We start from the raw sequence: 21,086 nt of genomic DNA, 5'->3' as shown, positions 1-21,086 counted from the left end.
GTTTGTTGCTTGTCCCAAACAAGTCTAAGCCTAGAATTATTTTCTTTCCTCAGTCAACTGCTCTAATCAACATTTTCTTAGATTAATGGAGAATATGCCAAGCGAACAGCATCTCAGTCCTATACCAAAGTACCAATGCAGAAACAAAGGCAACCTACAAATGACGCAAGCCACTCTGACTGGAGTTCTGAGCTGTTATTAAAATATGTTATACCCACTTTGACGACATTAAAGGATGAATCCTGTAAGCAAGTAGAGAAGACTTTGACTAGGAAAGATAATTAAATAAAACAGTCTTGACACTACCCTCTACTACCTCTTATTTCCTCTTCCCTTATAGCTGTGTGTAAAAGAAACCCCTCTTTAAGCCTAGATTATATTCTTACAGAACAGGTGTTCACCTGTCTCCCAGAAATTCTGTACAGACTCAGACATGCTATCAACACAGATTCTTCCATCCTGTGTTGTCTCCATTTTACGACACTCTTCACCAGCCAGGAGTCACATCCTTTGCCTCAAATATTGTACTTCACTTCCCGGTACTCTTTTTTTAGTTAAATCTCTCATAAAAGATAAAGAACTCTGCCCCGTTATTATACAGTGATGTACCCTGCAAAACTTATACACATTTTAGATAACTTACCAGAACCATGTCTGCCTCTTTCATACTGTGAACTATTTCTACCACAAAAAAATCCAAAGACTTGTTATATAAACTAATGTATTTTGGCTTTTCCCAGTTAGGGGGTCACCACAGCGGAAATCCGGTCCGCTAATGATTGGCAGTGAATTTTTACTGTGCCGAGGTGCCAGCCCGACTCCCAACCTTCAAAGAAGGCACACCCATTCATGCACGCACCTACCTGCATGTCTTTAAACGTCACTTGACCACGGGGAGGACATGCAGACTCCACACAGAAAGCGTTCCAGCCGAGAATCGAACCTGGAGAACCTCTTGCTGTGAGGCGACAACGCTAACCGCTGCACCACCGCAACTTGTTATATGCAATGTGCAAAACATGCTATTCTTAACCAATGCAAGTGTCCTTGTCTGGGATACTTATCCTAAGACCAAAGCCATGGCTACAGAGTTATTGGTATCACCATTCCCATGACACTGGTATCTGGCAGGCATTCTGTGCTGCCTCAGATAGCCATCAGATAACATCATTAGAAATCTGTCAAACATTATATTCTGGATCACAGACATCTTCATATTCTTTGTATAATTTTTATTCCCATTGTCTGCCAATCATTAGCCTTCATTCAGCTGAGGAGTCTATTCATATGGGGCAAAAGCTGATTGAAGAAGACTGTCAAATCTAGGCAGCCATTAGGGTTTTTCTAGGTTTTGGCCCTAATCTCAGCCCTGACAGCTGATATGCATACTCACAGATGGAGGACCTGGAATGTCTTTCTCTGTGAGGCTGCATGCTCATGTACACACACCATGAAGGCTACTTCAAGGATGCAGCTTGGGAGAACTAAACACATATCCACAGCCTATATGCTGCATGTACACCTTTCTCTCTCTCTCCATCAGTTGCTGGCAATGAAACTGCTGGACTACTTCCCTCCCTTCAAGACAAGTGAGCTAGCATCAACCACTCACTCTCAAACCCCCCCCCCCCCCCCCAGTGGCTTCTCCAGCTTACATGTTGCTAGTCAGTCTCAGGTCATCTAGGTCACAGTCAAGGCTTCACCATTATTTGTTGCCAAACTACAGTTGTCCTTGCACTTGATAGCATATGGAATGCGATTATTTAAATATAAAATGTCTCCGATGAGTGAATTATTAGAAAAAAACAAATGTATTGCAAACTTCTTTTTTTGGAACAAGTTCTTAGTTGCATAGTACAGCCCACCTATGTGAATGGTAGCCATCTGCAATACTTTGAAAGGGAATATTTAGTTTATAGTTGTCACAAACATGCACATCTGTCAACATATCATGCTATGTGCATGCAAGATCATGTATTATGCCTTTAAAAATATGCTAATGAGCAGCTACTTTGTGGAAACAAAAACAAAACAAAACAAATGAAAAAAAGTCAGGTCTAAACTATATGTATCTTGATTGACTTTTCAGATGTATGCTTGGTGTTAACTCTGACAAAGGTGTAGAATGGCTGCTGTACTCCATCCATCCACCGTCCTTTTTCCCAATTTTGCACATCGGTCTGGATGTGGCAATCATATAAAGCTAATGTTTAAACCAGTAGATAGTTAGCCCTGCCCACTACAGTTCTTGCATACCATGCACACTCACACCTACAGCCAACTGAGCATCTCCAATTCACTTACTGAAAAAGACATCTAGTTCAACAGGCTCATTTCTTTCCTTCCTACCACTCCCTCACAGTATTGAGAGATCCAAAGATAAGCACTATGGGGAGATGAACATGCTCCTGCAGAACCATCCAGATGGAGCAGAAAAAGCACACCAAGAACCCATGCTACAACCACAGCTGATTACAGCATCTAAGGCCACACATGATCCCTCTGCATATCAGCAGCTGAAAAAAATGGCAAACTAATCTGTTTTAATTTTCTGCTTTCTTATGCTCAGCCTCCCTATATTTATTCTTGCTGGCATGTAGCCTGCAGGTTTCTCTGTCTTTTCGTAGAGAAAGTGATTAATGGCATTTCTTTCAGTCAAAGTTTACATTTCTTTACATGTACGCAGTCCAGCTGGCATCATAAATGGCAAACTACAGGGCTATCAGACACTCTAAATGCATAACATGCCAATCCATTCTGGCAAAGTTTTTCACGCAATGAATACAATGCTTGAAACCTGTGAGTTCCTGAGTGTGACTAAACAGGAATGACATGGCCGACTGAGAGAAATATAAGACCCAAGGAAGCTATCCAGATTATTAGGAAGCATTCTGAATAGAATTAGTATTCAGGAGAGCTAATGAAAATATATTGTGCCTCACAGGTTCCTGACTAAAAGTGTTCCTTCCCATGGTTCTATACAAAAATAAAAATTAAATCACAACAGGGTATAACTATGCTATACAACTGCATTTCATAAAATATATGGCAAATAATAAAAAGAAATTCAGTTCCACTGCAATGCATGGGATCCCAAAGTATTTAATAAAAAATCAATACAAAACTACATCGAGCAGCAAAAAATGTATGTGTGTGTGCGTGCGTGTCTATATATAGTGACAAGGAAATATGCCATGGACAGCTACAGTCATGGTTGGGGAGAGAGAGGAGATGATGATAAGAAAGAGGCAGCCATTGCTGAGACAAAAGCTTAATAAGTGTCATGCCTTTGAGTCAACCAATATCCTAAAGTGCACAGAATTTTACAACTGCTCTGAGGCACACTGTCCTTACAGGCATATATGCAGCAAGAATGACTTCAGATACCTTAAATGCCTTAACTGAATAAAATGGACATATGTTAGTCATATTAGTACTGAATGTACACAGACATCACTGGCATACTTACTGGGTGAAGTGGGTGAGGCAGCTCCTCCTTCCGTAGATGTAGTTGGTGGTTTTGTGTCTGTCACAGGCAGAGGTACAGGTCTAGCCATAGGTGGAGGCGGCGGTGGTGGCAACATTGGCGAAGTAAGGAATGGATTGTGCACCTTGCTGCTGTTTCCATTGGGCTGTGAAACCGATAACAATAAGCAAACAAGTTAGGTTGAATCACACATTACTCCTTTATAAAAGATCTTGCTGCTAACTATGAAAGTCACATCTCAGCATGAAATCATCACAAATTACCCACAAAAAGAACTATATTATGTGCAGAAGCATTTTGTAACAATAAAACTTCATGTTTAATCCAAGCATAGAAACTACTATTTTAGATTTGTGATCTTACTCACCACTTAAACCAAGAACGTTTTCTGCCCGTAACTACCTTAGTTACATACTCTACGATTTCCTGCATTGAAATAAATTGCAACTGCAATGTAGATTTTAGGCTTTCCTTGCCCTTAATAATTATTATTTTTCCTTATTCAATTTGACTATTTGAGAAGTATGAGCCAGTGCATCTCTGTATGATGCTAGCTGTCTATTGACACGTAATGGTCATGATGACATACAGAATAGTAATCCATTCTGGTCCCACAAGCATACAGCATCACTGTAAGGAATCGTTAAGAAAGTAACTGTTTCTTATTATTTATTTGAAGACATTCCTCCCAAGCAATTATCCAAACTTCCCTATGTCCCAATTAGTTAGGATAATTGACTCTCTACTGTAACAATTCTGGGCACACTGTAGGTGCTGCTATTTGCATGGTAACAAAGTAGGTTGGCAAATAGCTCACATTAAATAATTAGTACTTCGATACGCTACCAATAGATGTAATCCCATATGAATTACACAAGAAGGCAATTCTGGGCACATTACAGGTGCTGAGATTAGCACTCTCGGCTAACATCAAAGACTGAAACAATATTACTATCATGAACTTTAATCGCACTCTGTCTTAGAAATGGGGTCCATTCTTTTCACGGTATTAAAACCCCAAAATACTTGCAGAAAGTAAACCTAAGGATAAAGCCTCAAAAGCCTCAGTACCTGACACCATTTGAGCATAAAGAAAGGAAAAATTGCAAGGATATAAAAACAAACTTGAAATAATGTCCTGCATGTTGGATACTCACCAATAGTTGTTTTATTTCTGGTGGTGAATAAAAACGACAACTACTGGTGAGTATCCAACATGCAGGATATTATCCCTTTGGGTGTCATGGCAGGGAGTAAGAGAGGGCACAAGATGGACTGTTTGACTGAGATCTCAGACACTGCTTTTAGAACAAATAAAGGTTGGTCCTGAATGACTAGTCTTGGCGGAACACCAGAAATGGTTCCTGATACAACAAGGCTTATAGTTCAGAGATCCACATAATGACTAATTAGGGCAGTCATCAGCAAATAATGTTCAGGTCTGCTAAACCATTAGGTTCAGACAGGATATGCCCATAATAAAATTCAAGTCTGAAGGAGTACAGCTCATAACATAATACAGATAATGGATAATATCCTTCAAGAACTGTTTAGTCAGTTTATGCCGAAATAAAATTCCTACTCCCCTCAACAAGTCATGAGGTGAAGTGATTTAAATACACGGTATGACCAACGAACAACTGCCAGCCAAATCAAACACATACATGACATGAACCATGCAGAACTGCAAAGTTTGCTGATTGTGGCAAAATACAATGTTTCTCCACTCACAAAATCTTTTCAATTCTTTTTTCTTAAATTACCACCTTTATTTAGGTCGTTAATTCAGTGTAAGATAAAACAAGTTACATACATTTATAATCCAAATGCCCAGGAAAGTTGCACATTGCACATTTTCCTAAAGATGTATTTGTGACAGGTGTACTATCACCGTACAAATTACACTAACACAACTGAGACAGATACTCAACACGGACAGAATTAAAGCCCCTTTTCTTCATATGCAGTTATATGCATCATATTTAAGTATGCTTGAAAATTCTCACACAGATTTGAAGGGGATGTTGTTTAGAAGCTCAAGACCAGAAGACCAGACTCCTGCATGTGGCAGCACACTCCACAGATGATTCCACTGCATGAGAGGTCTGCAACAAGGGCAGTAATCCATCTGGTTACCTCCAACAAGGTACTGAACAAATGCCGAAAGACCAGCAAGGACCTGGGAATGACTGATGGCCTCTTGGGTCCAACACAGCCAAGAAAAGTATATTCAACCCTTACAAGTTAACCAGCTTCAGCCAGGGGGGAGATAAGGAAGTGGCTCCCACAGGTCTGACTTCAATCTCTGAATCAGATCACTAGGATTCTGGTGCCACTACCACATGAAATGACAGAACAGCGCAATTGTTTAGATGCTGTCACAGTCACTGGAAACCTGACGGAAACACAACTTTTGGCAATAATCAAGTCTCATGCTCACGTTCCTTACACTTCTTTAATTCCTGCCTTGGAATGAGCAAGCGACTCTCCGGCCAATTTACAATGTAAACTTATCACTGTGATAAATTATTGTGATGAAACATAGGCCTTGAGTTTGCTCAAAGTGGCCTACTGGTGACTGGATTAAAATGTGTCACTTGGGATACCTACTGATATCGTGTTCAGCACTAAAGTAGTAAAGGTAGCTCCTGTGGGGGTCTTTTTTCTTTTTTTAGAAAATCACCTTTACTTACCTTCAAATCATAAATCTCAAAGGCCTTTTATAACTTCATTAAGACTGAATCCTGACAAATATATATATAAAAAAATGAAAGTAAGCTGAATATAGTAATGAAGCATGAGCATGTAGGTACTGCACGGTTGTTTACAGAGGTATTAATAATTCTGCCTTTTATTGTAATAGTCCAGGCCTTTAAAAATGTAAAGTTTTACACTGCGATATGCAATGATCTGGCAACACAGGGTTCAGTCAGTATGTCTTATGGTGGTCTTGGCTGATGATCCGAAGAGGGTAGGAACATTTGGAAAGCTGCATTACTTAAGCAACAAGGGTGGACATTTTCAGTTGGGACACAGTGAAATCTGAAATGCATATGTATCTATAAAGATCTGGAAATGCTGAGGCCAGGTGCACCCTATTATCACTGGAACAGAAATATGTCAGTATGGGTTAAGTGGTGCACTTAGGTACTTAACAGCAAGAATGAAACAGATTTAACCAAATACAAGTAAGAAAAATTCCAAATCCAGTCTCTGCTTATGCATTAGTTAATAATGTCAGATAGATAACTTACAATGTTTGATTTTTGTTAAAGAAATAAGTGTTTACTGTATATTCTTTTTACTGCTTGTTGATGCAAGAATAAATCTAATCAAGCTTTTCTTTGCTTAACAGAATCCACAAAATATTTGTTTCAATAAAGGAATCTTTGACTTCTGTGCACAGTATGCCCAGTTCTTACAAATACTAACAGAGCAACTTGAATATGTAATACAAGGGTTGAGAGGTACAAGGAATTTTGAGAACTTTTCAAACAGAACAGCTTACTTCATGGTGCTTCACAGTTTGACACAAAAAAGGGTCAGTGATAATAGCATAGTATCTGAGATGTTATGAAACTGAGTGAAGTAATTAGGAAAGAAAATGTTCTATTGCCTGTATGTGGATGCTATCTTGTCTGACTATAAGCTGACTTAAATAATAACAGTAACAATAATAATACTAATAATACCTATTTGATAACCAGGTAGGCCCCCAGGGGCAACCTGGCAGCAATATCTGATTAAAGGAATTGGTCAAGGTCAAACAGTAAGCAAATGAAGGTTGAGGGACTCAAACCCTGTACCACAGGAACTACAGCCCATAGCTTTAGCCCTCTGTGCCTATTACCAAAATAAAGAATAGTGTGAAAACAGAATGATTAGATAGGGAGTAAATGCACATTCAAAAAAGGTAAAAGTAACTGTGCAGGATTAAGCCTGCTACAACACTACAGATATGCAAAGATTCATTATTTCAGTTTATCTTTGAAATAGTTCTCTGCAGTGGGTTTGCCTGTTGTGAATTCCTTCTGGTACCCTCTTGGACAGTGTGTCAAACCATCTGTATAACCACAGCTGAAGGGACATTTCAAATTTTGACAGCAGTGTTACATGACGTTTATACTCCAGTTCTTCAGTAACAGTATACAGCAAAAAAACAATGAATCTTGATACAGCTGGAGTGAGAAATGTCAAGCACTGCAATTCAAGGCATTATACAATTACAGGACCAAAGACTGAAAAGATTTATTTTTTTTTACAATGCAAGTTGTAAGTAGCAAGAGGAAAGGAAAAGGCATCTATTGCAGAATGCCTTCCCACATATCAGCTGAGTGACTACTCAAGTATCTGTTAATATCTAACCTGCACCATTTTTTGCAGAGGGTTTGACTGACAGAAAGAATCCCAAGCAATAATACCGAAAAAAAAAAAAAAAAAAGAAGTCACGTTTTACCATAAAGTTCCATATGTGTTGTTGATCTTCTTCCATTCATCACTGATGGGTTTGGTTCCGAGCCCCTCAGAACCGTGTCGGCCTAATACCAACCTCGCATACACCAAAAACTCTCGAGCTAAGCTGCGACCCACAATGTCCATCTCCCTGTTACCTCAGATCGAGTTTGCATAAGACATATAGAAATAAGGTAGTGGCCATTTCTGCGCAAAAACCCTGAAAACAGCACAAGGACCCATGAGACCCACCAGGAGGCTTTGGTGGAGGGGGGCGGAGGGTGGGATGTGATGAATGGAAGAAGATCAACAAAACAGATGGAACGTTATGGTAAGACATAACTTCTTTATCTGATGTTGTTAATCTTCTTCCCATTCATCACTGATGGGACAGAATCCCAAGCTACCCGAGAAACCTGGGTGGCCCTTATGGAAGAACATTCCTGAGCACCATTGAGCCGAAGGCTGCTCTTTCCCTGGAGACCATATCCAACTTGTAATGTTTGATGAAAGTGTGAGGTTTAGCCCAAATGGCTGCTGCACAAATGTCATCCATAGAAGCTCTGCAGTGAAAAGCAACAGAGGTCGCTATTGCTCTAGTTGAATGTGCTTTGATATTGTGAGGTTTAGGCTCATTTGTATGTGAATATGAAAAGGCAATACAATCTCTGAGCCACTTTGATAAAGCGACTTTTGACACAGCATATCCCATTTTTGGACCAGAGAAGGAAATGAAAAGTTGATCTGACTTGTGGATAGATTTAGTCCTGAATAAGTAAAAACATAGTTTGCTATGTACGTACAATGAGTGTAGACAGTATTCTCTTTTATTGGAATAGTTTGGAAAAACACTGGGAGTTCGATGGATTGGTTCACAGCGAAATCAGAAATGACTTTGGGGAGAAAAGATGGATTAGTATGTAGCGATAATCTGTCTTTATGAAATATTAAGTATGGTCTCTTGATGCATAAGGCCTGTAATTCTGTTATCCGTCTAGCTGAAGTGACAGCTACCAAAAATAGAGATTTCCATGATAGGAATTTGAGATCACATTTTGCAGCAGGCTCAAAAGGGGGTAGAGAGAGAGACTGTAGTACTAGGGAGAGATTCCATGCCTCTAACGGACGCCTGATTGGAGGTCTTCTGTGAAACACTCCTTTGAGAAAGGTCTTGCATAAGCGGGTGGACATAAGTGGAGTGCCCTCTGATCCGTTATGAAAATTGGAAATAGCTGGTACATGGACTCGTATGGTAGAAGCTGATGCTCCTTTCTCAAAGAACTCTGAAAGGTATTGAAGTATAACAGAGACCAGGGGTGAGAAGGGATCTAGCATCCATTCTTTAGATCAAAGAGCAAACCTTTTCCATTTATCTCTGTAAAGTTTTCTGGTGGATGGCTTATGGAAGGCCAGAATGATATCGCAAACAGGTGAGGAAAGGCTTTCCTGCCTGGCGACTAACAGAAGTGGAGAAACCAAGCTGTCAGCTTGACAGTGGACAGATCTGGGAGAGTCAACACTTGGGGGTGAGAAATTAAGTCTGGTTGAGTGCCCAGGATTCATGGAGGCTGTAACAGGTGAGGCTGGAGGAAGGGGAACCAGACTTGACGAGGCCAGAATGGGGCAATGAGGATCACCTTGCATCTCAACCGAGTTGCTTTCTTTAAAAATAGGGGTATCAAGGGAATTGGTTGATATGCCTAGAGGAGAACCGTGGGTCAATTGTGAGTCAGAGCGTCTCTCGGGGACCCCCCCCCGCGGGGGAAAGAGGGCATAAAAGCTGCTGCATTTGTTGTTCGAAGGGGAAGTAAAAAGGTCACAGCAAGGCTGGCCCCATTGGCTGAAAATTTCTGCCATCACTTTTGGATTGAGAGACCACTCGTGTGGAAGGAGAATGCATCTGCTCACTCCCCGGGATGTGCATTGCTATAAGAAAGTGGTCAGAGGCTATCGCCCAGTGCCAAATTCTCATGGCCTCTTGACACAGGGGGTAGGATCTGGGGGTAAGATTTGGTTCCTCCTTATTTGTTTATGTACCAGCCTAGTTCAGCCCCACGCAAGTGAGACTGTGTGCACGGACTATACCAAATCTATAGTAAAACAACAAAAGAAGTCCAGCACCATTCAGGAGGTAGATAGAGTCAAATTGTAATGTGGCTAAAGCAAGATGTTTATGTACCAGACTACTGACATATTGTCTGACTGAATCGCAATAATTCCAGATGGAAGGAGTGGATGTAATGCCTGCAACGCTAACAGCACCACTCTAACTCCAGAACACTGATATGCAGGTTGGCCTCTAAGCTTGACCAAGTGCCTTGGACTGTCTTTCCCTAAAAAAGGCCCCCCACCCTATCAGGGAAGCGTCCGTGGTCACAGTGGCGTTGAATTGGGGAGTCTGAAAAGGGCGATACCAAAGTTCTGCATCTGGCCTCATCCACCAGAGGAGATCTTGCTTGCAAGACTTGGTTATGAGGATCTGTGAGCTTAGGGGGTGAAGATTTGCCAACCTCTGGGACAATAGGAGCCATTGCAACAGTCTCATGTGTAACCTTGCCAGAGGAACTATCTGAATGGCTGCAGCCTTGGACCCTAGAGCCTGGAGAACTTCCCTTGCTGACACCTTTCTTTGACAGAGTATCACACGTACTTGCAATCTTAATCTCTGAAGCCTGTGAGCCGGTAGAGATACCAGACATGTTCGAGTATCGAAAACTGCCCCTATAAATTCCAGCTGTTGGGTAGGTTGTAAGTTGGATTTCTCCCAATGTACGGTGATGCTTAGGGATGCCGCAAGTGAGAGTGAGTAATGGAGGGCCATGGTTAGAAGACGCTTGGTGGGGGAAGAAAAGAGCCTATCATCTAAATATGGAAACACCTGGAATCCTTGAAGTCTCAGATGAGCTGTCACCACTGCTAGACATTTTGTGAATGGTCTGGGGGCTATCGACATACTGAATGGCAGGGCTCGGAACTGGTAATGATTGGCTCCTAGCCGGAAGCGAAGGAGACTCCTGGAGCATTTGCCCATGTTGATGTGGTAATACGCATCCTGGAGGTTTATCAAGCACATCCAAACATCCTCCCTTAAAAATGGGAGAATGGATTGAATAGTGACCATGCGGAATTTGGTTTGTACCACTGATTTGTTTAAATGGCTGAGATCCAGAATGCGTCTCCAGTCCCCAGTCTTTTTTGGCACTAAAAAGAATATTGAGTAAAACCTGGATCTGCATTGGTCTGGAGGGACTGGTTGGATTGACTCTTTTTTGACACAGCTTTCTTATCTCTAAAACCGCTTCTTCCCTTTGATTAGGTGGAACATTGGGAAGGTTTGTCGTAGGTTTTGGATGGGAGGATAGAGGGATGTAGTAGCCTCTGGAGATTATTCTCTGCACCCATCAATCATTTGAGATAGAGTGCCAGGCAGTTTGGTGCAGAGAAAAACGAGCCGCGACTGCTTCCAGAGGAAAGCAATCAGGCAATGCTTCAGGAGCATTGATAAGACCGCCCAGAGAAAGAATCCCTGGAGTCTTGATTTTGGGGACACCCTCTGCCCCTAAAGGGGCATCTTCCACCATTGGAACCCCCTCTGCCTCTAGGAGAATCCTCGCCAAGTGCGTTACGGAAAGGACCTTGAGATTTCTTGTGCCAGATTTTCACACTCCTCTAGTTCCTGGAAAAAGAATGTTGAGGCTTGGAAAAATGTAGGCCAATGGCAGACAAAGTCTTTCCATCCTGCTCGCACCTGCCCAGTGTGTCCTTCACTTCAGATCCAAATAAGGAAGATGGTTCAATAGGGGCATTCATAAAGGAGGACTTGAAGGAGTCCGCGAGGTCACAGATGCGCATCCAGGCATGACGCCTCATGACTATGCCTGCACCCGCAGCTCTAGCCATCCCTTCGGTTGCGTGGGAGAGCAGCCTCATGGCCAAATTGGAAATAGATTCAAGGATGGCAAGTTGAGAGGCAAACTTGTCCCATGCTCTGTCAGAAACTTGACCCGCGAGGGTTCCAGAAAGTTTGGTAATCAAATCTCTTTGAAGCCTCGTGAAATGTGCCAAGTAGTTCAGGAACCTGACAGCAAAGGTTGCAGAAGCAAAAACTCGCTTCCCCAATCTGTCCACAGCCTGGGACTATCTGTTGGGCAGGTAAACAGTATGACTTTCTTCTGCTAGATCCTTTTTAGTGGCTGTCGCTACCACCATAGCATCAACTGGCTAACCTCTGGACCAGTGGGGGTGCTCTTTCGGGGGGGGGGGGGGATCTTATCTGGTCTCCAGGGAATGGCCTCAATAGAGTCAGGGTTCTTCCAAGCACACTGCACGATGAGCTGGATTAACTCATCGGCAGATGAGGTCACCCAAGAGGTAGAAGGCCGAGAGCGAAAAGCCTGCAGGAAGATGTAATCCTCCAAGGAAGGGTTAGAGGGCTTCCAGCCACCCCTCTGTTTTAATATTTCCAGGATGTCTCTCCCTCCCCATCATCGTAGTCCATATCCTTTGTCAAAGACTCTTTAAGAGAGTCAATGTGCTTCCTCTTGCACGCCTTCTTCCTAGAAGGTTCCTCAGTGGGAATATTTGAGGAAGACTCGGAAGGATGGGTACCCCGAACTGGGGATTCCTGAAGCTTCTGCTCCCGGTGTCCCAGGGAGGTGGCTCGTGGTAGCTGTAGCTCAGTGGGAGCAGGGTGAAGTTACAACATCGGAATAAGCAAGCATCCTCTCCATCACCCGGAAACCAGGCCCGCCCAAAGAAGAATGGAAGCCTGGAACCGAGAAGGACAACCTCAGAAGTCATAGCCCACTCCTTCGGACCCACTCCTGGGGATGGAGCCTCAAGCAGGATCAGGGCAGACATTATCCCTGGATCCGAGGACGGAAACAATAAAACACTCGGAACCGTGCTCTGGACAGAGGACTTCACCCCCCCCCAACCATGAGTCTGAGGAAGGGACGGTTCCGATGGAAGCGAAAACCAAAGGGGTGGCCTCGAAGCCTCAGTGACAGTCACTGTCAGCACCCAGGAACGGGTTTCCACAAAGGATGTTGGAGCAATGGGCTTCGGAACTGACGGATCCGAAGGAGGAGAATACGTCGGAGTCCTGGGAGAGATAGAGCCAAACCCCAAAGGGGGTTGAGTCTTAGGAACATTTGTTATCCCTCTGGCCATCAACAGCTGATCCAATAGGCGCACCACATCAAATTCGGAAAGACTCCTGGTGGACCTCGTGGACACTCCTGAAGGGGGGATGGGTTGGTCCACAAAGGGGCTGTACATCTGACCTAGGAATGGATCCAATGAAGGGGAATATCGGGTCTGTGTTGTCTGAGCTAGTGGCATTGTGGTCTCTAATTTGGAGATAGGTAGTAAAGGAATCAGTGGCGTAGAAAAGGGACTCAGTGCTGAGGATAGACTCTGAGCAGAAGTTATCGGTTCCAATGGAATTGTGTGGGTCAAAACCACTTTCAGTGTGGTAAAAGGCAACGTCGGTACCATAGCTGTTGTTGAAGGTAAGGTTGGAGCCGTAGCTGAAATGGAAGGCAGGGTCGGTGCCATACAGGTCGTTGCCGAAGGTGGCGCCAACATCAAAAATCCTGTAATGTCCATGGCTTCGGTCAGTGTGGCAATTGAAGCAGAGCTTGGAATGGAAGCAGTAGTCATAGTCAGAGCCGATGAAGCAATTCTATGCACAGATGAAGATTTGTGGGCCTTATGTTTGTATGACTTGCTCTTATCACCAGCAGGTGAAGAGAGATCAGATTGGGGATGTTTCTTGTCCTTCAATGGAGGGGTTGAGACCTCTGACACAGAAAGGGCCTCTGAGAAAGGAGAAACGAGAAGGCCTTTCAGACTCAATTTTTCCTTTCATTCAACATCCGCTGACTAAAACTTTGACAAATCTGGGAAGGAGGTTTAACAGAGAGGTGAGAAACCCACAGACAATAAACAGTCATCATGAGAGTCACTGTTAGGGAGTTTGCCATTGCAAGAGGTGCAATGTTTAAATCTTGAAGTCCCTTTTTTGTCAGACATTTCCATACACACACAAAAAAGTTCACAAACTACTAAATACCTAAAAGTAGGAAAGGAAGAAGAAAGGGTAAAAAGATACCAATGATGGTATCAAGCGATACCACAAGGATAAGGACAGGGTGTACGAATGATGGTAAAAGAAATACCCAATGGGTAGAGCTAGTTAGATATATTAATATTAAAAGAGTGAAAAATAGGAAAAAGTTCAAAAATACACAATTATCAAGAAAATACAACACTTAGCTTGAGAGCTCGGTGATACCCTGCTATATGGCTACGCGGCAAATGACATCTGAGGTTAACAGGGAGAAGGGCATTGTGGGTAGCAGCTTAGCTCGACAGTTTTTGGTGTATGTGAGCTTGGTATTAGGCCGACACGGTTCCGAGGGGCTCAGAACTGAACCCATCAGTGATGGATGGGAAGAAGATTAACAACATCAGATGAAATATTTGCGATAGAAAATGTAGATTTGTTTTAGGAATCTGGCACAAAATACTGTGAAACACATTCATCCTAACAACACACTTCTTTGTTAGCAGTTAGTGTCCAGGTTGTGGCAGTACAACTGTCCACTGCAGATTTCTGAAATAAGCACTAGAAAGTCACTTCTGCATTAAAATGACTTTTGACTACATTAGTCAAAGAGATACAGGACTTGCTGACTGCTTAATGCAATGTGGTCGGAAAACTATCTAGAAAGCATTTATTTGGCCAAAATAGAATCCTTCCTACAAGAAGCAAAGGAGACAAATAAAAGACTTGTCATCCTGAACTCGTGGACCCTTTACAGCTACAACTAGTGATGAATGTCCAGTATGTGTTGAGGACATATGCTCCCATCTTCTGCACTTTGGGAGGAAAGTAACTATAAGTAACAGACTAGTTCAGTGATACTTAACTCTTGGAAGAAATAATGGGTTGATTTTGAAAAAACAGACAATGGCTACCAAAGGGCAAATAAAACTACATGCCTGATTGCACAGAGACTGATATGGTACAAGTGGAAGTAATATCTGTCAAAGAAAGGACCTTTAGAACAAAAACAATGTCTACAAGACCAGCTAATTACATAACATTATGAAATAACAAAGAATGGGGAGGGATGTTTTCACTTTTACTTAAGGCAATGGATCTCCACCAGCTAGTGTTGGATTACTTTTTAATTTTTCCAACCATGTTCCTACTACCCAAACAAGACATGGAAGAAATAATGTCTAAGACATGAACTATAATGACAGAATAACTAAGGGAAAGATAAAACAGATTTCAGAAATGAGACAGTCTTAAAGATCCACCGGCAAGGGATGGTATGAAATTTCAGGTTCCTAGAGTGAAAACCTTTTCTATTTGGCTTTTTCAACATCCCAACAAAAGTCCTAATGCCAGCATGAAGGTTATCATGTTGCCTAAAATTTCAGGATAAATCTCCATCACCAGAGATACTACAGTCTCAGATGAAAATGATATAAATAAAGCAGTAGAGCTCCCTTTACTTAAACCAGGATCAGATGCTTAAAAGCATGGAGCTAAACAGCTGAAAGCCAAACTGCTTGAGGTCATCACTAGTCAATCAGAATGAAATTTGATCTTTTCAACTAAAGCTTTCACCAAAAAATGAGGAATAAATGGGAAAGCGTGTAAGTGTGGGATAGATTTGAGAACATTCTTGCATTATTTAAAATACTATATCCACAACCTATTTTTGCTGTATTCTGCTGAAGGCAGTAGAAACATCGAAGGACAGTCTTCTCTTTCTATGGGCAAAATGGCTTCTGGTCTGCTGCAAAGACCAAACTCTTACAGCACATTGAAATGACACCTAAGCTCCAACAAAAGAGATACTCAAAAAGTGTCTCAGCAGGAAACCCAATTACCCTAGCTGTAGACTGCTATCAGAATAAGCTCGTAATAAGCAGCCTAAGCAGCCTACTCCCGAACAGAACTGCATCCTGAAAAGGGTGTTAAAATGGGTTCTACCTTACAACTTTAGGTAACAAGACTATTTTCAGAGTGTTAGACCTTAGCAGCAGTGGCTTGAGGTTCAGAGATACTACAAGATAAGAAAGATGAAAACTAAGCTGTAGAAGGGTAAAGTGGAAATTCTTTTCTCAGACTTCAAAAGCTTTTGAAACATATTTTTTTCTTGGCCTTCACTTGTAGCATATAAACTTTGTGTTTGTGGAAGAAACGGGCAAATAATTTCCACGTTCTGAAGGGAGAATCAGAAAGCCAAGCAATGAAAGCAGAGGACAAAAATCTAAAAGCAGAGATTGCAACTATTTACAGCAAACTGCCCAGCAGAGTATTTTAATATAAAGCTGAATCAAATGGCCAGTGAAAACAAGTTACATCAATGGGTCCTAGCAGATAAACAAGAATTTGAATCTTGACCTTTGGTATGACACTGAGAAAGACGGCTCTGTTTGTTCTCAAACTCTCTCAAGCAGAAGAAATGCAAAATGGTAAACAGAGTCTTAAAAGGCAATAGTCTGGAATTGACAAAGAGATGACTTCTCCAAGATTTTGAAAATTCCTATGGTACACAGAGAGACAGAGAGAGAGACTGGGATTCAAATAAACTTTATTGTCATTGAGGAGACACAAATGCTACCTACATGAAATTTCGAGTGTCAGCTCTGTTACAGGAGAAAACACAAAAGACAGACATGATAGGTATTAAAGAATAAACAATAACTATAGTACAAAAGTAAATGCCTGGTAGCTGATGCACATGCTTGTACACTATTTATATACACTGGACAACACTGACTACTAGATGATTAACACATGAAAAGAAAAGTACACTATACACAGAGGTGAGACTGGGTGATATTGCACATAAGGAAATGATTGGAATTGCATTTGAATAAAAATATATTAATTTTAGTATGCAATAAATAAATCTGTATGGAAAAAAACAAAAAGAATGAGAGTGTAACAATCTATTATAGTTTTGATACACCCAGATTTACGTTTGCATTGAGTCTTATTGTAGTTAGATAAAACCTGTTCATGAATCTGGAGGTCCTGCAGCGGACACTCCGTAACCTTCTACCAGATGCAAGTTTAGTGGACCAACCCTACACTGGATGAGAAGTGCCACTCAGTATTTTGTGGGGCCTCTTTTTACATCTCACTTCACAGAGCTCCTGTAAGGTAGGAAGACTAGAGCCCATGATCATTTCTGCTGTTCTTATTATTCTTTGCAGCTACTTCTTTTCGGCCATTGTGTTGTTACCGAACCATACAATGCAGCTGCTGGTGATAATGCTCTTGATGGCTCTTCCATGAAAGGTATTTGGAGCATTCATAGAGAGCTTTGCTTTTCTAAGCCTTCTTAGGAAGTGTAGTCACTGGTGGACTTTTTTAATTAGCTGGTGTGTGTTTGTACTCCAAGAAATATCCTCCGATATTTGTAACCCAAGGAAAATTGTAGTTTGGACTCTCCACTTTTTCACCATTGATCTTGAGGGGTAATTCCGAAGTCGATTTTTTTTGTTTTACTGACATTCAGGTCTAAATTGTTGTTATTGCACCATTTAGTCAGGGAACTGATCTCACTCCTAGACCCACTCTTGTCATCACCACTTATGAGTCCCACCATTGTGGTGTCATTTGTGAATTTGATGATATGGTTGTTGCTAGCTTTCGCAGAGCAGCCATGGGTAACAACAGTAAACAGTACAGGACTCACCACACAATCCTGGGGTACTCTGGTGTTGACTGTAATACTCCCTGAAGTGTTACCAGCACAGGTCCTTTGTGATCTTCCATTCAGAAAATCACAGCCCTTTATTTATGCCAAGGTTGATTAGCTTTTCTATAGGTTGCACTGGAATCACCACACTGAATGCTGAGCTGAAATCTATGAACAACAGCTTGGCATAGTTGTCCCTCTCTTCAAGATGCTCCAATGTCAGGTGAAGTCCCACTGAAATGCATCAACAGTTGATCTGTTTGCCTGGTAGGCAACTGCAGCGGGTCAAAGGACTGGGGCAGTACTGTAGTCAAATTCCTTTTAACCAGTCTTTCGAAGCATTTCATTACATTTGATGTAAGGGCCACAAGCCTGTAGTCATTTAGGAAGGTGGGGCTGGCTTTTTTGGGCAGAGGGATTATGCTGGTAACTTTGAAGCATGCTGGTATTTTTTCCTGGACAGGTGAGTTATTGAAGATGTCCGTCAGGACTATGCTGAGTTGGTCTGCACAACCTTTCAGTACTTTCCCCAGAATATTATCAGGACTGCCAGCCTTCCTGAGGTTCACTTTCCTTTCAGAAAATACTTTCACTTTCAGAAGTTGAGTACTGCCTCCTTTTAGTCACTGAGAAGCTTTACAGCCTCTAGGTTGTTTTTTTTCTTCAAACCTGCCATAAAATGTGTTTAGACTCTCAGGCCAGACATAATGGAAAAAGGGCCACAAAAATCCAGTTATTCACATATGGTTGAGAACAATACAAAGGTAGCAGCTTATAATGAAAGTGTTAACTGCACAGAGAGAAAAGGAGGAACGCCCCATGAGTCTCCACGATCACAAAGTGCATCACGGCTGTGTATTCAACCCAGGATAATAAAAATATTACTTTCTCATCCAATATATGAAGTTTCACATGGTGACTTTACAGAAAGCTGAAGGTGCTCAGGTTCACCATGAAGCAATGCTCACTTGCTCACTTAATTACTTTTTTAATACGGGAAAAAAAAAACTGAAATATTTTTTCTCCCTTTCCTGAGGTACTTTTGTCACAGCTCCTTTTCATGAGACAAAATCGGGCTGCACAATTACAATCAGCTCTTAGACCCAGAGAAGGAATCAAGCTTATAAGTGCTTTGTAAAGGTATGTACAGAGGACCAAGTTGATGCTTCTAGAATACTTCTAAAAGTCATAGATGAAGCCAAGGTCCTGGTAGAGTGGGCCTTGTCCCTCCCTGGAATAGCTTTATTGTAGTGAGTATAACAAAAGGAATGAACAATTGATCTGAAGATCTGAAAGATTTAGTTCTGTCAAGATAGTATCAGAGTTGATTGTGGACATACAGTGTATGGAGTATCCTTTCTTCCTTATTTTAAGGTTCGGGAAAGAAAACAGGGAGATGGATATTGGCTTAAAGTAAACTTGGATAACACTTCAGGCATAAAAGCAGGATTAGTTCTCATAAGAACTCTGTCCTTGTAGAAAATGAGGTAGGGTTGACTCACCAAAAGAGCTTGCAACTAAGATATCTTTCTTACAGAGGTCAGAGCAATCAATAAAACTGTTCACCATGTTAAGAACCTCAAGTCAGACAGGTTAGCTAGTTTAAATGGAGCCGGTGTTAGCTTCTGTAACACAAAATTAAGATCCCAATGAGGGGCCACCATTTATTTATTTATTTATTTATTTGCAGTTTGTTTACCAGGGTGGTCCATTGGGCCTTGAGGAGCCCATTTTCAATGGAGTCCTGGGGAGAAAAGCTCCAAAGTTACAACTAGTTAAAATAGCAGTATTACAAATACAAATACAATACAATTAAAAAAAATAAAATAAAAAATAAAATATTTCTAAGTTACTCAGAGCTACTAAGAAGACATAACTGTAAATCTACCAGATACTGATACAGAGGTTAAAGAGAATTTAGAAAATAAAATGTCAGAGTAGATAACGTATCACAGTTTTAACAATAATCAAATGTCAGGGTAGATAAGGTTATCACAGTGTTAAATGTCAGAGTAGATAATGTATCACAGTTTTAACGATAATGAAATGTCAGGGTAGATAAGTATCACAGTATTAACAATAATCAAGTTAGTTCTAGCTGTAAAAGGTAGTGCAAAGGATCCCACATAAGTGTATTAAGGAGGAATAAAGTGTGACAGCTTGTTAAGAAGGTGTCAGCAGAAGTGTTTGAAGTGGGAGGTGATATAGATAGAGATATTATGTAGGATGAGAGCAAGAGCATTCCCACAGTGATGTTAGGTGAGAGTGGAGAACAGATTTAAAGATAGAGAGACTGTTAGTGGTACGAATGAGAGGTGGGAGGGAGTTCCAGTGGCGTGTGAGGCAGAAGGAAAGAAGATGTTTGCCAGGTGGACAGGAGGGTTTATGCAGTTCAATTAGATTTTGTTGGTTGGATTGTAGGCATTTGTTAGGAAGATGCATTTTAAAGGTTGAAATGAGGGAGAGACAGAGAGAAGGGCGAAATATAAGTTTATGTGCTTGGATAAGTTGTTTGTAGATAAGATAACTGGGGAGTTCAAGCCATTTCAATTGGTGTAGGGAGGTACAGTGATGGGTGCTGGATCTGTGGCCAGTTGCGAATTTTGCGATCTTATAGTAACAGGAGGAGAATTTAGATTTGAGGGAGGATTGCAAGTTGGTAAGGATAGAGGCTCCATATAGTAGGGATGGGATTAGGTAAGTGTTGGCAAGAGTGAGCCTGGTAGGGGGAGAGATAAATCGGTAATGGCGATAAAGCATGCCCAGTTTTTTCTGTGTTTTTTTTATATTTGCCAGCAAATGGTTGTCAAACTTTAGTTGGTCATCAATTAGGATACCTAAGAGTTTGGCAGTGGAGACGGTTTCAAGAGAAGTGTTATCTTTGCTGGTAATAAGGAAAGATCGTTTATCTAGGGTAATGCTTCTGGAGGGGGAAAATAACATTAGTTTAGTCTTATTAGCATTTAGTGCTAAATGGTTCTGAAGCATCCATAGCTCTGTAGCAGAGAATGCTTCTTGGGTAAGTTTCATTAAGGTAGAAGTGCATGAGGAAGAGGAGATTATTGTCGAATCGTCTGCCCATTGAATAAGTTTAGAGTTAGGGATGGCCTGGTTGAAGTCATTGATGAAGACGTTAAATAGAAGGGGACCAAGAATTGAGCCTTGGGGTACATCAGTGGGTGTGAATTGGAAAGGGGAACTTGCTTTTTTCCACTTAACTGCTTGTTGCCTATTTGATAAGTAGCTGGTGAACCAGTTAATAGAGGAGTGGGATAAGTTTAGTTTAGAGAGCTTAGTAAGAAGAAGGTTATGGGAAATGGTGTCGAAAGCTTTAGAGAGGTCAAGGAGGAGGGTGGAAACAAGGTGACCAGAGTCATGGGCCTTGTTTACAGTTTCAAGGAAGGAGAGGAGAG

General features: G+C 41.5%; 1 protein-coding gene across 4 annotated transcripts in view; it reads right to left on the bottom strand.

Annotated features, from left to right (window-relative positions):
* Positions 1-21,086, bottom strand: part of NFIA (nuclear factor I A) — a 1,748,145-nt gene that overhangs the window by 228,328 nt on the left and 1,498,731 nt on the right. For all 4 annotated transcript variants that reach the window (XM_044085539.1, XM_044085540.1, XM_044085537.1 and 1 more), the window contains one exon: positions 3,470-3,632. In XM_044085539.1, the coding sequence (XP_043941474.1) occupies positions 3,470-3,632 (163 nt within the window). The remainder of the gene's footprint in view (positions 1-3,469; positions 3,633-21,086) is intronic.

The sequence above is a fragment of the Protopterus annectens genome, chromosome 10.part0 (genome assembly GCF_019279795.1).
Source record: "Protopterus annectens isolate FY-2018-M chromosome 10.part0, PAN1.0, whole genome shotgun sequence".
NCBI lineage: Eukaryota > Metazoa > Chordata > Ceratodontiformes > Protopteridae > Protopterus > Protopterus annectens.
This window is presented reverse-complemented; position numbering and strand designations above follow the sequence as displayed.